Source organism: Ammospiza nelsoni, chromosome 14 (assembly GCF_027579445.1).
Source record: "Ammospiza nelsoni isolate bAmmNel1 chromosome 14, bAmmNel1.pri, whole genome shotgun sequence".
In the NCBI taxonomy this organism is placed as follows: domain Eukaryota; kingdom Metazoa; phylum Chordata; class Aves; order Passeriformes; family Passerellidae; genus Ammospiza; species Ammospiza nelsoni.
The window spans coordinates 2108136-2123047 of NC_080646.1; the positions used below are offsets into that span (position 1 = coordinate 2108136).

A 14912-nucleotide genomic window follows, 5' to 3' on the forward strand; every position below is an offset into this window, starting at 1 on the left:
TAAAGCATTTTACTGTTTAGCTGATTGCTTTTTCAAGTATTTCACTTTCTGAATAGCTCCACAGTATTTGGATTTGCACAAAAGTAAGGAGGAAAAGGCCTAGAAGGATATTTTCTTCAAAATTGTCTTTAATGGCTCTACTTTCTTCTCTTTCTCCAGGTACAACAATGGTGGCACCTGTGCTGTTCCAGTGGATTCTGAGAGGGCTTATTCTCACTTTCCTGCTCAAAACTTCTCTGTCCCTAAATCCAGATGATCCAAATGTTTGTAGTCACTGGGAAAGGTAATGTGTAACCTGCCAACTTTTATTTTTTTAATCATCCATTTCATATTTTTACATTTAGAAGGCAAGCTGAGAGCCGTAGTTTGGTAAATAGCACCACATCTCAGCAAAGAGATTTGCTTTAGAGAAATAGTGCTTTGGAGTGCCTTGGAGGGTTTGCATCATCCCAAGGAATTGGTTCTAGGGCTGCAGCTATTGACCACATCCCCCTGTGCCCTTTGGGAAGCTCCTCCAGAGTCTGAGCTACAGGAGTGCACTGAAATGTTTGCATCCATCATGGAGAGAGCCACAGAAATGCTGGCCTTGTTCTGTCCTGTTTTTTTCTGCTTGTTGTCCAGCAAGAAAGTTTGAAGCTCTTCTGCTGCAACATCCTGGCTGTTTTTGTCTGCCCTGAACTTCAGGGCTCTTCCTGCCAAATTCATGTCGGCATCAAAGAGTGAACGAAAGCACTGAACATGAAAGGCCCTGGAATTTCTTGTTCTCTCTCTTGTTCCAGTGTCCTGGTCCTAAAAGTGGATCTGAGCAGGCCAGTTCCTGTGAGCACAGAGAAACCCACAGCCTTTGATGGGGTTCACGCTCAACAGGGGCTGTTTGCAGAGGCTAAAGGTCCTGTACTTCTCAGTTTAACTTGCTACATTTCCAGTCCTGCTCTCTGGTTCAATTCCACACAAATCTGAATTGCTGTACACTTCAGCAAAATACACCCCTTAACAAAGGTAAAAATAGAATTGTTTTTAATGACTATGTTTTGAGGCCTTAATTAGAGAATTAACTCATTGTAGATAATGCAACTGCAAAGCAAAAACTGTGCAGGAAAAGGATTTTGCAGTCTGCGTGCTGGAAGTGCATTCAGAGCACAGGAATAAAATATTGATTTTGTCTGAAGAAAGTCAGCAACCTAGAGACCCAATCAAGGAGAAACAAAAATTAAATACCAAAATTGATTGGTTGTACTGACCAAGATGACTTTGTTAGTTAGATGTTAATAAATCAAAGGGAAAAGATTGTTAGGGCTATTGCTGGATAATCAACGGGATCGTAAAATAATAATTGAGATTTGCAAGTGTTACTGTCTTACATTAATAATGAGCAATGTAAATATTTTATATTTTGGCATTAGCAGAAGTAAAAACATTATTGTCAAAGCCAGCAAAGAGGGCAAAGCAGCATCCAGGGAAACCTTGGCTTGTCAGAGGGGACACAACAAGCAGGGCAGGAACAGCCCAATCTTCGATTTCAAGCCACTCAGTCCCTCCAAGCAAATATCTTGGTATTGCCTTGTGGGTGCAATCTCCCAGGGCTTAATCACATCTGCAGTCCTGCTGATGAGAGGGAAATCAGCTGCAGAATTAAGACAATCCATATAATGAGTGACCTAGAGGATCTAATTCCTGGGTCCTGACCTGCCCAGGGTGATTTGTGTATTGTTATCCAAAGATGATGTAGGTCTGATAAAGTGTGGCCTGTCTCCAGATCAGCACCTGGCAGAGGAGTCCTTGAGCACTGCACACACCTGCTGTGGGGCACTGCTCTGCCACCACTGGTCCCAACATGAGATTTGGGTTCTTGGATCATGTGAGAGGCCCAAACAATAACGAACATAGAACCTGTTGCATGGCTAAATGGTGTTTTGGGAGGATTGCTCAGTTCTTGCTACTGATGGAGCTCTGTGATTTCTTACCAAATTGCCCAGGTTTTGCCCATATCCATTCACTTTTCACCTTCTAAATTTCCATGAATTTTAGTAATATTTTTTTTACTAAAAGAGAATGGTTTATTGCTCACAGAGATATCTCTATGCCTATATCACGAGGCCAAACATTTCCAAACTTCAGGAAGAGGTCTAGCAGAAGGAAGCCCTTTGCTGCTCTTTGCTGATACCCAAATTTCTATGATTCTTGATGTAAACATGTTTCATACTGGAGTTCCATGAGCAGCAGCTACAGGGAACTGCAGCTTTTCCCAGCCTCTCACCTCTTTCCTTGTCCACCCTCAGCTACGCCGTGACCGTGCAGGAGTCCTACGCTCACCCCTTTGACCAGATCTACTACACACGATGCACAGACATCCTCAACTGGTTCAAGTGCACCAGGCACAGGTAAGAGCTCGTCCTCATAAACCTGAGCTTCCTGCTGCCTTCTCATCTCCTCACACACCTCTTGTTTACCCAAAATGTTTGTGGTGCTCCAATACAGTTGTGTACACAAAGGTGTGTGTTTGGAGTTCCAGGGCATTGAGTAGAAATACAGAGATTTTTGCCTGAATTTTGAGTGAGATAAGTGATAGTCAGTCCCCCATGGGGCCACCCAGGAGAATGTATCATTCCACTGGCCCTGCCATGGGATTGGAAGTGTCTGTTCCCTGACCAGATGTGACCAACTCTCTTTTCCAAGTGACTGGTGCATGTCCAGGTTTCTAAAAGGAAGTCCACACACCTCCTAAATTGTAAATAATGAGGCATTTGAGTGATAATTAGAAATGGATCTGTGTTAGAATTAGTGCACCCAATTCTGCACTGAAAATCAGGTAAAATGAAGATGAGTCTGTTTCTAGGACTGAATGAAAACTTGTACCAAAGAGTTAATTTTTCCCAGGCTGCAGGATATTTCTGTTCTATTCATTCTGCTTCCAAAGTATCCTAATAAATATCCACTAATATTCACAATCTTTCAAGGGGGTTTTAGAAGCCTTTTTTTATCTCAAGTCTCATGAATTCAGTTGCAAGTTGGCTGTTCAACACCATCCCAGTGGGACTTGGCTTTTTGGCTGCTGTGTTCCAGTGTTTGGAAGTGAGCAGAGCTGCAGAGCTTTCTGGAATATTGTATAGATTGGAATGCAGCAGAGTAAATTCGATCAGTTTATCCAACATGAGGGACAATAGATTCTGTTCAATTGAGGTAATTTCCATAAACTAGCAAAGCTGTTTTGAAGTGTTTGCTGTTAAATATGCAGTTAAATATTACCTTTCTATGGTGGTATCCTTGCTAATGCTATGAATAAATATAGAAATGCTTCAGAATGCTAAACACTTTAATTTCTGTGGACCACAGTATTGTGGTGGGACTATAATGACACTTTGCAAGGTAGAGGTGCCTTGGGAGGGTTAGAAAGCAGGAACAATTCACCTGGGGTTAACTTCTCAAGCTGTGTATTGAGAGCACTTGCCACTGTGGTAAGGTTTTGTGTAGCAGCTGACACAGTGGTCTCTGCAGAAGACTCTGTTCCTTCCACTGATGAGATCTGACCTTGCTGATGTGCAAAAATAAATCATTTATTCTTGAAGAAACTCCTTGCCCTTGCAGCAGGACTGGGGAAATGTTTTAAGACAGCAGCTGCCCCAGGAAGAGCTCCAGTGGCTGTCACAAGCACGGAGCTCATAACACGAGTCATATTTCAAGCTTCAGAACAAGTATCGATTCCTCCCTTATTGTGGCGTTTATTATCAAAAAGCTTTCATGCATTTAAAAATAATTATTGAATGCTAGCCTTACTATAATTTAACACAAATATCATTGCAGCAGGAGGCATTGATTTTCAATAGTGTCCCATGGTTTGTGTCTCGTGCTGCAGGATCAGCTACAAGACCGCCTATCGCAGGGGGCTGCGCACCATGTACCGCCGGCGCTCGCAGTGCTGCCCCGGCTACTACGAGAGTGGGGACTACTGCATCCGTACGTACCCAGGGCCCTGGCACCTCCTCTGGGGCCTTGCAGCAGCTGGGGACAAATTCAGCATTTGTTGCATTAGGGTTGATTTTCAGGGCTTTCAGCCGGCGCTGGTCGCAGGCAGAATTGCGGGGATGGAATATTTCGGGGTGGTTTGGATTTGTGCATCTCAAGTACAGAGGGAAAATTTGGCTGAAGTCATTGGGGAGGGAGTTAATGAAGTCCCTTAGTGCCTTCTTGAATCAGAGCTTACTTTGGGGAGTAATTAATGCAAGTATTCACCAATGTTGAGGAATTAGGGGAACTGAGAGCACTCAGGAATAAACTATCACATAATTTAAGCAGCAGTGTAAAGGTTTGCCTCTTACCTTTGAAAGCTCTTACTTCAAGAGTTAAATGAGTTAAAATATCTTTTTTTTTTTTTTTTTTTTTTTTTTTTGCACAATGGTTCCTGTCAACAATTAAACTTTTTAAAGCTTCTCAAATGTCAGAAGAACTTTCTCCCAACTCTACTGTATAAATAAATACAGAGCTCTGGAGTGTTTTAGGTCAATATGAGGGGGGACAAAAATCAAAATGGATCTTTCAGCTTGCCTAAGAGCTTTGTTAATTAAAAATACCCTGTACATTAGTGTCACATGTTTTCAGTATTGCAGCTTTCTGAGTGTTCTGCATGTGCTCAGAAGGAGAGTGGAGATGGGACCTCTTGTCTAAATCTTCTGTTGTGAGATTATGACACCAGAAAAACACAAAGAGATTCTGATCAGCATCAGAATCCAAATTTTATTAACAGGCTTATAGTGCCATGGAAAAAATGTGAAAATGATACAATTATCTAGCTAATTTCAAATATTTTGGCACTGTGCTTTATAGCTATTTCTTTTAACTCTGTTGATGTTTTTATCTGAGTTCCTGTAACTCATATTGTAATGCATGAGCAGCTGAAAACCATGAATGGACCCTGATCTCATTATCAGTGACCTTTATTCCAAATAGTTACATTCAAGGGGTTTGGGCTGTGAAAAATCACCAGCCCTTTGAGATAAGGCATTAGAATTATTTTACAGAAAGTGTAATAAGTTGATCTTTTGAAGTGCAAAATGCTGTTAGTCAAGTCCTGAAAAACATTTATTGCAACCTATTGTCTTTGCTGGAATCCTTCCTGTGGTAAGTGTGCACCTACCTATTGACATCCCAGGTGTCAATACCATGTCAGCAGTTGTTCCACATACTTTTATTACAGTCTTGAATTTCGTGACTCAGAATCCTGTCTGTCACAGAGCATATTTATTATCCTTTTCTTCCTACAAGCTATTGATTTTTTATTTTTAATTTTTTTTAATTACCGTACTGTCACAACAATAAATCTCTCCAGACTTTCTGATTCTTTGAAGATATTAACATTTGTTTTGAAGTGGTTTTTTTGTTAGTGTTAATACTTAGTGTTTTGCTGCTGCCAGGCAAATTTTATCTTTTTGTGGTGGAGAAAGAACAGCATCCACTGAAATGTTGCTAATGCAGAGCAGGCAGCAGGTATCTGGTCAGACCAAGAGCCCCGTGTTTGACACAGAGCAGATAATAGTTACACTCTCTCTGCTGTTTACATGTGCAGGAGTCAGGCTCTTGGATTTCATTATCAGCCTGGTGTGTGCTCAGGGACATCTGCTCTCTGTCCTTCCCGGAGATCACAGCAGCAACAGCAGCCAAGGGGGAAATGATGTCAGGGAAGAACTTCTCCATCATGATGGATTCCAGACGCTTGGACTTATTATTTTGCTACTACAAGTAGCCACACAGCAAAAACACCCAAAACCAAACAGAAAACCTCCTTGAAATTCTCTGAGCCCTCAAGCAACAGTTTGGAGGCCCAATATTTTGCTAATGGGATCCTTTACGTGTCACCCCTTTGGTTTGTAACACATCAAGCCCTGATCCCATTTCTTTTGTTTTGTTTTTCCACAATATGTTCCTGTGCCAACAAGCAAATTCTCTCATTCATCATCCTTTGCAGTCAGCAGTAAATTCTATTTTCATTCCTGGAGGCATTCTCTGCTTTTGCCTTTTTCCATCCCATTTCTTACTTCTCTTTACACTGGTATTTTTTGTTGTTTCCTAACGAGGTTGTCCAGTGCTCCTGTCCCACGTTCCTCCAGACGCATTCAGTGCTGCTCCTCTAAAGGCAGCTGCTCCAGGAGTGGTGAGGACACCAGATTCTGAGCTTTTCCTGAGCTGTCCCTGGCAGGAAGGGAGGGAAGCTCCAGCCCTGCAGAGAGGGCTCCCCCTGCTCAGCCAGCCCTTTAAAATCCATTCCATTAGCAATCATGGAAGCCACTACAACATGGGGAGGAGGGATAAATCCTGCAGTGAGTCTGATGATCAAAAGAAAGTTTGATTAAAAAACAGTGTGTAGATTAAAGGCTAATTGGTTCTTCTTTCATTAATAGCAGTCTTTATTTCTTGCAAAAGTTAAATGGCTTTGTAATTAACAGTGACATGTTTAGACTAGAGAGGGCTGAGTTTAAATCTCTATTAATGACTGTTTCTTGGATTTTAAAACAGAAGTGAAGGCTTTCAGCTACTGTTTTGATCTTCTCCCTTTTCATTTACTAACTTTCAAAAGGATGTCAGATATATGGCTTTATCTTTGTCCTCCTGTTGGGGCTTACTAAATAGATTAAGTCTAATAAAATCTACCCTCAGTTCTAAATAATCATGTTGATCCAGAGCTTCTTGCTCTGCCACTTCTCTGGTGTCTTCTTTGCCTTTTTGGCATCTGTATGGGCTGCTACCCAAATAAAATGTGGAATTCAGGCACAAGGTCCAATAATTTAACTGATTGCCTGGTAAATTATACAACTGGCCAGCCCATTAACACTTAGGCTAAACAGTTTTAGGGTATGAAATTGTCTTTGTGCCTCCAAAGGGCCTGAAATATTTTGGGGTTGCAGTGGTATTCAAAAAATCCCCCCTGAAAAATGCTGCAAATGCACATCTGCATTTTTTTCCCCTCCACTGATATCTTAGAAATGTTGTTACCATTGTGGGAGCTTTGCAAAACGATTCCCCTTCTCTGAATGTTCTTACAGTTGACAGAGCTTTTCCCTGAGCTGTCCCTGAAAACAAACAGCACAGTCTGGGCAGTAAATCAGAGCAGCTATGATTTACTGTACTTTGTATGCTAAGGTAAGCTTTTGGCAGAGCAAATGCATAAACTGCAGAAAATCTTTTTTTAAACAACCACAGGGTTCAACTGCCCTTCAAGGTTTTTGTAAGGATGTTTTAAAATTATATTGCCTAGATTAGTATCTGTGGTAGATAAAGCAGCTCTGAATACTTTGCTGCTCAAAAAAAAAAAAAAAAGAGAAAAAGAATATTACATGGCTCTTTTGTGCTCTTTAGCCTGTGAGGAGATGGTAATTGAATAGTTCCCTTTAAGAATATGTCAGGTGGAAAGATGCCCTGTGTGCTAAATGGATGCATTTTTGTCTGAGACACCAATGCTTTGTTCAGTCTGTCCATTTTAATCTTATTCTTGCACAACAGATTTGTACAGAGGAGACACTTCTTGTGGGGAACAAAGGGTCAGAGACCTGACATCAGAGGGAAGGCAGATGGGACTCTGAGCAGCAGCTACTGCCAGCTGACTTTTGGGCAGAAAAGCACCAACCATGAAACAAAATTTGGGAATTCACCTTTTCTCCACAGATGGAGTTGAGCTTTTAAGTGTTTTCTTCACTCTCCTACCTTACACTCTTTTTCTAGTGTCTAAATCTATGCAATGTGACAGGATGTAATAATGACAGGATTAGTGATTTAACAATCTGATTTGCTGCCATTTTTCTGTCTTTCAAACCTGCCAAAATTCAGTAGAGTTATAGATGGACCATTTCATGGTGCTTTCCTTTCTTGGCCAAGATATTATTGATCTCAGATTGTTTCTCAACATTCAGCTTTCCACATTACAATTGTCACAAGCATCAGCAGGGCTCCCTGACTTTGACAAATCCTTTTCTAAAGAAACTGTTGGTCTCACTGGTTGAATCTCAGTTTTTACCCACAGTGGCATTCCCCTCAGGCCAGAGGCTGGGGACATTGTTGTATTAACATGTATTTATTTACCCAGCTTTTCAACTCACCTTTGTTTGATGCCTTTAATGAATTTCAAAACAAATGAGGAATGTTCTTTTAATACCTGACTTGGGGAAATTATGCAAATATGAGACCTGATTGTTTTCAGGAGTTTAAATAATGTTTCATAAATTCTGTAATTGCAATAGCCATGCCAGCTTCCTTGTGGGATGTGTGCATTTATAGTGCAGCCACAGGAACATTCCCACCTCAGGACTGCATTCCCATTTACAGGGCTCTGTGTCTGGTGCAGTTTTTGTACTCTTTGACAAGGCTGCCTTATTGGAGCCATATGGTTGGATTGTTAAACATCTGTAGCATAGGAGTAACAATTCCAGAGCTTCCTGCCATCTGGATGAATTACAATCCCTGCAATTCCACACATATGTTCCAGCAGCACACCGGCACCACAGTGCAGTGTGCTCATGATGAGAAGAAAAAGAATGGCTTGTGTGATCAGTGCAAAAGTTGTCCACTCCTAGAAAACGTTGTATCAGTGGTTTAACCTTCCTGAATATTCATAATGTTTGTTCATATGTCAGATTTGTTGATTTTTTTTCACTTTATAAGGCAGTACCTTATTAGCATTTTGGAAGAAATTATGCCCCCCCTTCTCACCTCAGTTTTAAATTCCTTGTGGTGAGTATTCCTGTAACTTGAAAATATATTGTTTGAAAGCTGCTGGACTTTTAAAATACATTTTTCTTATCTTTATAGACACACATTAAAGCCAGTGCTGGTGCTTTCTGTGAGAGCCTTACTGTTACATTATTCAAGTACAGAGTCCTGTACATCAATAATGCAACCTAAATTAGGAGAAATGCTATAGCAGGACATAGATACTCCCTATCAGGGGACATTCTTTTTCTCTGTCTGATTTGGGATGTGTGACAGCGAGAAAATGGTGTGGAAGGCCTTTCTGCATATAGTTATTAATTATAGAATTGAAATGACAGTGGGAGACACTTTGAAATTTTTCCTTTCATATGCATTGGAGATGACTGCATACATCTTCTGCCAGTGAAGAACATAGGGAAAATATTTGAATCCTTTGTTCCCATCTAAAGGGGACATCTGAGAGGAAATGTGCCTTTGCTTGTTCATTGAGAACCTCTTGGGACACAGGAGTGGGAGGGCAGAGGGACAGCAGCCCTAGAAGCAGGTCAGTTCAGCTGGTGACACAGATGAAGCCAGTGGGTGGCTGTTGAGCCTGAAGACACTGGAGAGACACCCTGGGTGGGAAGGTGGAAAGGTCAGTTCTCATCTCCCATCCATCATTTTGTGTTTGCTCCCAACCTCTGATGCTGAAGGATTTGCAAAGATGCTGGTGGGGAGCAGTAATGAAATAAGGGAAGGACTTCTGGAATCAGTGCAGGAGAAGGAGGAGAAACAAAATGCTCATATAAAGGAATGAAAATAGCATAAAGTTAAAAAGGGGGGAATGCTGTAGCTGTATAATGTCTCAAGGGGCTTAATAAATATCAGAGAAAAAATTATGCAGGCATTATGGTTGGGAAAAGATTTAGACTGTTGCTAGTGTAGCAGAAAAAGCTTTTCTGGCTGCTTTAGGCAGTCTCTGTTGGATCAGTATAAAAGCACACTGGGACTGCAGACACAGAAGGAAGCACTGGATGCAGAGCTCCTCATGGTGCTCATGCTAATGGCCTGGATGGCTGGGAGCTTCAGCAGGATCAGAAAAAAAGCACAAAAACCATAGGTTTTTGTTGAGTTCAAAGAAAGAGCCATGCAAAGTTTAGTCCATTAATTTGCCCTCCTTTAGCAAAGTCAGGCTGGTCCCCAGCTGCTCTAAACCAGCACAATTCCTCCAGGATGTGTCTGGACGCCCTTTCAAATCCTGCTCCTGCTGGGATGCACCTCAGTGGGTGATGGCTGTCTGCACTGATCCTGCATGGCCTGGAGGCACCAGGGCTCTTCCACAATGCTCTGTGACCCAACCCTCCTGTGCTGCTGGGGATGCTTGCACTGAACACAAACAGGGGCCTGTGCATCCCTGGGATGAATGAGGGTGTGGGCACACAGAGCATTTGCGGTTTATGGAACTAGGAAGACACAGAATTCTGGAAGATTTTCCCCTCCAAAGCACTTTGCAGTTCATGAGTAGTCCAGGCATGTGCTGAGCCAGGTTAACTCATGGAAATCAATAGGGTCAGAAAGAAGACAAGTGTGTGAAATGGAACAGGTTTAAAATTGAAATTGGAATCATAGAATGGTTTGGAAAGGACCTTGAAGGTCAACTTGATCCAGCCCACAAGTTGTTTTCTTGATCACTCCTTTACATCCTTCTCCCATTAACAGATTTCTCTTGTACTCTGGGGAAGTTTTAAAGCCCAGGAGAAAAGGAAGAGGAAAAGAAGTTATCTAAACCGAGATGGCCTTTAGAAAGAGCTCTGATGTACATACAAAATCTGAAATAGCATCTCTTTCTGCTTCCTTTCTGTATTCCTCTGGCTGTGACCTTCCCTGAGCAGCTCCCACACAAACTCTGGATGTCTGGGAAGCCACCAGTCACATGTGGGGCATTACCAGCCAGATTCCTTCTTGCCTAAAAAAGGAGCAACTGCAACCTCCTGCCAGCTGTCAGTGCCAGTGGCCCTTTTCTCCTTTCTAGGCATCTTATAGACTGAAAATAGAAATAAAACTGATCACTTGCACTGCAGGGATGGCTGAAGTGCTACAACAGAATGATAATGCATGGTAGCATATGAGAACATGTGAATAACATATGATAGCACACAGTAACGTGATAACATATGATGACACATGATGACACATGATAACACAGCAGGGGTGTGGGTTAACCCAGTGCCTCCCCTTTCACTGATCCCTGCAGTGATCCCTTTGTCAGATGGGATGGGATAAGAAGAAAGAAGAACCAAAGAAAGAAAACTTGTGGATTGAGATAAAACAAATGTGAGTGCTCCTGAGGGGCAGAGCAAGCCTTGGTGCTGTGCCAGCACAGTTCAGCAGTTGCTGAAATGTCAGCATGGTCAGCACTGGCTTGGTCACCAACCTAAACCACAGCATGATCCAAGCTGAGAGGAGTTAACCCCATCCCAGCCATCCATGCTGCAGATAATAAAACACTCATCAATAAGATCCTCAGGAAATCTCCTTATGGTTTTTCTTTGTCTTTCCACCTCTTGGTTTCAGTAGTGGCAGGGGAGCACTTTGGAAGCTGGAGTGAGGCACTCTTTTCAAGGGGTTTTGTCTCTGTTCAGGGATTGGGAAGGACGAGCTGGTGCTGGCAGTGGCCTGGGCTGGCTGAGGCATCGTGGGCCCTGCTCCCGCCTCCCTCTGCTCCCACAGCCTTTTATAGCAACAGCCATGGATGCCATAAATACAGCAACCTGGCCAAGCAGGAGGAGGCATTTGGCTACTGGGTGCACTTACTTACAGCTCACTACTCCCCATCTCCTGCAGCACAGGAATGAGTGGTGGAAGCATTTGGCAGATGGAATTTGGCCCAGAGTATACAGTGCTTTCAGCATCTTCCTGTGCTTAATGTGCATTTCTTTTATGAGAACTTTTGGAATGCCTGTCTGTAATTATTCCATCCTTTTAGCAGTGCCTCTGAACAATACCAATGGCATTCACACAGGGAATACCACGTGAGCCTGACATAAGAAACACCATTCCAGGCACATGGTGTGATCCTGTGCAGGGCCAGGAGCTGGAATTCAATGATCCTTGTGGTCCTTTCCAGCTCTGAGCTTCTGTGATTCTATGATTCTATTAGTCTACTTGTGATCGTTGATGTTGGTTTCTCAAATGCCAGGGAATTCCTGGGAATGGTTTTGCTGGATGGGAATTTTAGGAAGTTGTCATTCCTTTTGTTCCCAATTAACTTTGGGTTTTGTGGCACATATTCCACCTTTCGTAGTAGGATAAAGATATATTATTCCATGGATTTTCTGCAACTACATCCATTTCTGATGGAGACTATAAAAAAAAGTCAATTACTCTGGAGCTTAATGCAAACTGACAGTGCTCTGTTACGGAAGAACTCTCAAAATTTTGTAGAAAGCAATCACTTATGTTAAAATATAAAATACTCACAACTCTGAAGCATAAATCATTTACACCAAAATGTAAAAATACTAAGATGCCACATTGTGCAAAAAATCACTCTGAGACTTTGAAAAAGAAGTAATTTCTTCCTATTGAACCAACAACTTTGCAGCAGGAGCCTGGATATCAAACAGGGTGAGTGTTCCAATTTCCATCATCTTGGGTGAGAATTGTGGCTGTGCACCATATCTGAGTGGTGTTAACATGCCACAGTAATAAATGATCTGCAGAGTGAGTTCATGGAATCCTGGAATGCTTTGGGTTGGAAGGGACCTTAAATCCCATCCCATTCCAGCCCTGCCATGGCAGGGGCACCTTCCACTGTCCCAGGTGCTCCAAGCCCTGTCCAGCCTGGCCTTGGGCACTGCCAGGGATCCAGGGGCAGCCCCAGCTGCTCTGGGCACCTGTGCCAGGGCCTTACACCCTCACAGGGAGCAATTCCTTCCCAATATCCCATCCAGCCCTGCCCTCTGGCAGTTGGAGTTGCTGATAGTGAAGGGAAATTCTTCATGGGACAAGGGAAACAAAAGAGTGTGGGAGGGCACAATGGGTAATAGGAGTGAACTAAAGGTGCCCAGAGGGCACACTGTGGAAATTTGATGTTTGCAATAGAGTCAGTTGGCAAATCAGCTTTCATTTCTGATTCCCTAATTGTTTTAAGGGAAAGAAGATGATGTTGGCTGTAAAAGCATCTGTTAACACTCTTAGTACAGGGGAGGGGATTAGTCAGATGTCACCAAGCTAATCAGGGACAGAGCTCTTCTAAGCAGCCATGGAGGCATCCCTGAGAACCTGGTGTGCTTGGAACTGAGTCTACAGACATTCCCTTTTCCTCTCTGTCTCAGGATTACAGCATTCCCCTTCGCATTGTGTGGTGCTGCACTTGCTTTCCATTTTCATAGAGGAGTTTTAAAGCTCCCAGGGGAGATTTTTCCATGCAACTTCAGTCCATTGCAGATTTGATCAAAAAATGTTTTTGAATAGTTTATCTTAAGCTCAGTATTTCTAAAATAGGTATTCACTTTTGGAAGCCTCACTTTCTCTAATGCTGTAAGTCAAGAGGAACTATTTAATCAATCTATCTAACCTCAAACCTTTCTTTCTTTTTATCAAGATTTTCCCTTTCTGAATGCTATGATTTACTTTTATTACTGTGATGTCCAGAAATCCATGTGCAAAACTAGAAGATAACCTTGCTTATGATGCAAAGATGTAAATTGAGTCAAGTAAAGACATCTTTTTTCTGATTAAAAATAAAATAATGTCTATTAAACACATTATAAGGAGATTGGTGAAGAAATGAAACCTTTTCAGGTACAGCAGTGCAGTGCCCAGGAGCTCTGCTGAAGCAGCTCTGGTGCAGGTCTTGGATCTGATGTCACCATACCTGCACTCACAGGTGTCATGTTTTGACAAATGTCCAGCTTAAACAGAATTCATTTCAAAAGCACTACTAAAAGCATCTCAAATTACCTTTTCATCAAATGCTGCTAATGCTGTGCCATATTTGCCTTAATATAAACAGTAGCCCTCTTCAATAGTTTCTGATAATGTAGGGAAAACCTTTGTTTCCAGCTCCCATCTTCTATCTCCAGGCCACAGTGTGAATCCCAGGAACTGGAAAGTGCATTTTACTGTGTGTCATTAATAGAAAGTTTCTCTGGACATTCAACATCCAGAAATTGGGCTTGATCCCGAACTTCTGCAATCTGGAGTAGGTGACAGGAAGTTTAAACGAGTGGCTTGAGGTGAGGATCAGCCCCCATCATTACAAAAAAAGTTTCCTGTGTTGTCTTTTTTGCAGTTCTTTTCAGAAAGCTGCTGTGAAACACACTGCTGTGATTCCTTTTGAAATGTGAGAAAAGTGAAAGGATTCTGCATTTAAATATTCCATCCCCAGGAACATTAGTGTAGCTTATACATGATCTTCAAACAGAGCACAGTCTGTCCTTGATTTCAGCAGGGTCACCTTCTCTTGCATTGTGGGCCTTGGTTTGAAATGAAATCTGAAATGTGTTGGCCCTCTGGGGCCCGTGCCTGGCCTCAAGGACAGGTTTGCCTTTAGAAATTTGTCCATATTCATCCTGTTTTGGTGAGAAACAAAGAAAGGATTGTTGTTAGCCTCACTTGAAAAATTTTGGAATAAGAATGAAGAAAGATTTTGTTTGAAACATCGATAGTTTATTCAATTTGCTGCAGGACTGAAAGTTTTCTAGGAACATCTGTGTAATTTGGTTTTATTAAGTGTTGCATTGCCTAGCAAAGACAGCCAGAAGTGTCATGCAGTCCAGATGTCTTCATCGATCTACTTTTGATATTTTAGGAACAACATTTTTGATGCCTCAGTCCTCACTCTCACACACACAGCACACACTCTGTACCTATGGAAATCAATCAGCAGTGGAGCTGTGTCATTTGCTGTCAGAAAATAGAATTTTCTTGGCATGAGACCCACAATTCAGGGCAAGTCAGTAATCAGAGAACTACGGACATGTAGCAAGGCTACCAGATTTAAAAATAAATATATCACAGGCTGATGGAATTTGTACACAAAGAAATTCACTCAATGCCCTGAGTGGGTAACCTATAGCAAAATATGCAAGTGCTGTAATTTTGAGGTGATTTCCATATATAAATGTTTCCAATTATAAATGTGTGAGGGCTTTTCTGATAATGGCTCATTTTCTTTGACATTTTCCCATGTGTTTCCTGTCTCACTGTTTAAATCAAGCAGCTCCTCAGCCAGT

At 42.0% G+C, this 14912-nt stretch overlaps 1 protein-coding gene across 2 annotated transcripts in view; it reads left to right on the top strand.

The window, feature by feature from the left end:
- Positions 1-179: 179 nt before the first annotated feature.
- MEGF11 (multiple EGF like domains 11) overlaps positions 180-14912 on the top strand; it is a 189871-nt gene continuing 175138 nt past the window's right edge. The window contains exons 1-3 of one of the 2 annotated variants that reach the window (XM_059481906.1): positions 180-283; positions 2280-2381; positions 3854-3954. In XM_059481906.1, the coding sequence (XP_059337889.1) occupies positions 3894-3954 (61 nt within the window). In that variant the 5' untranslated portion in view covers positions 180-283; positions 2280-2381; positions 3854-3893. The remainder of the gene's footprint in view (positions 284-2279; positions 2382-3853; positions 3955-14912) is intronic. The other variant, XM_059481905.1, reaches the window with a different exon arrangement.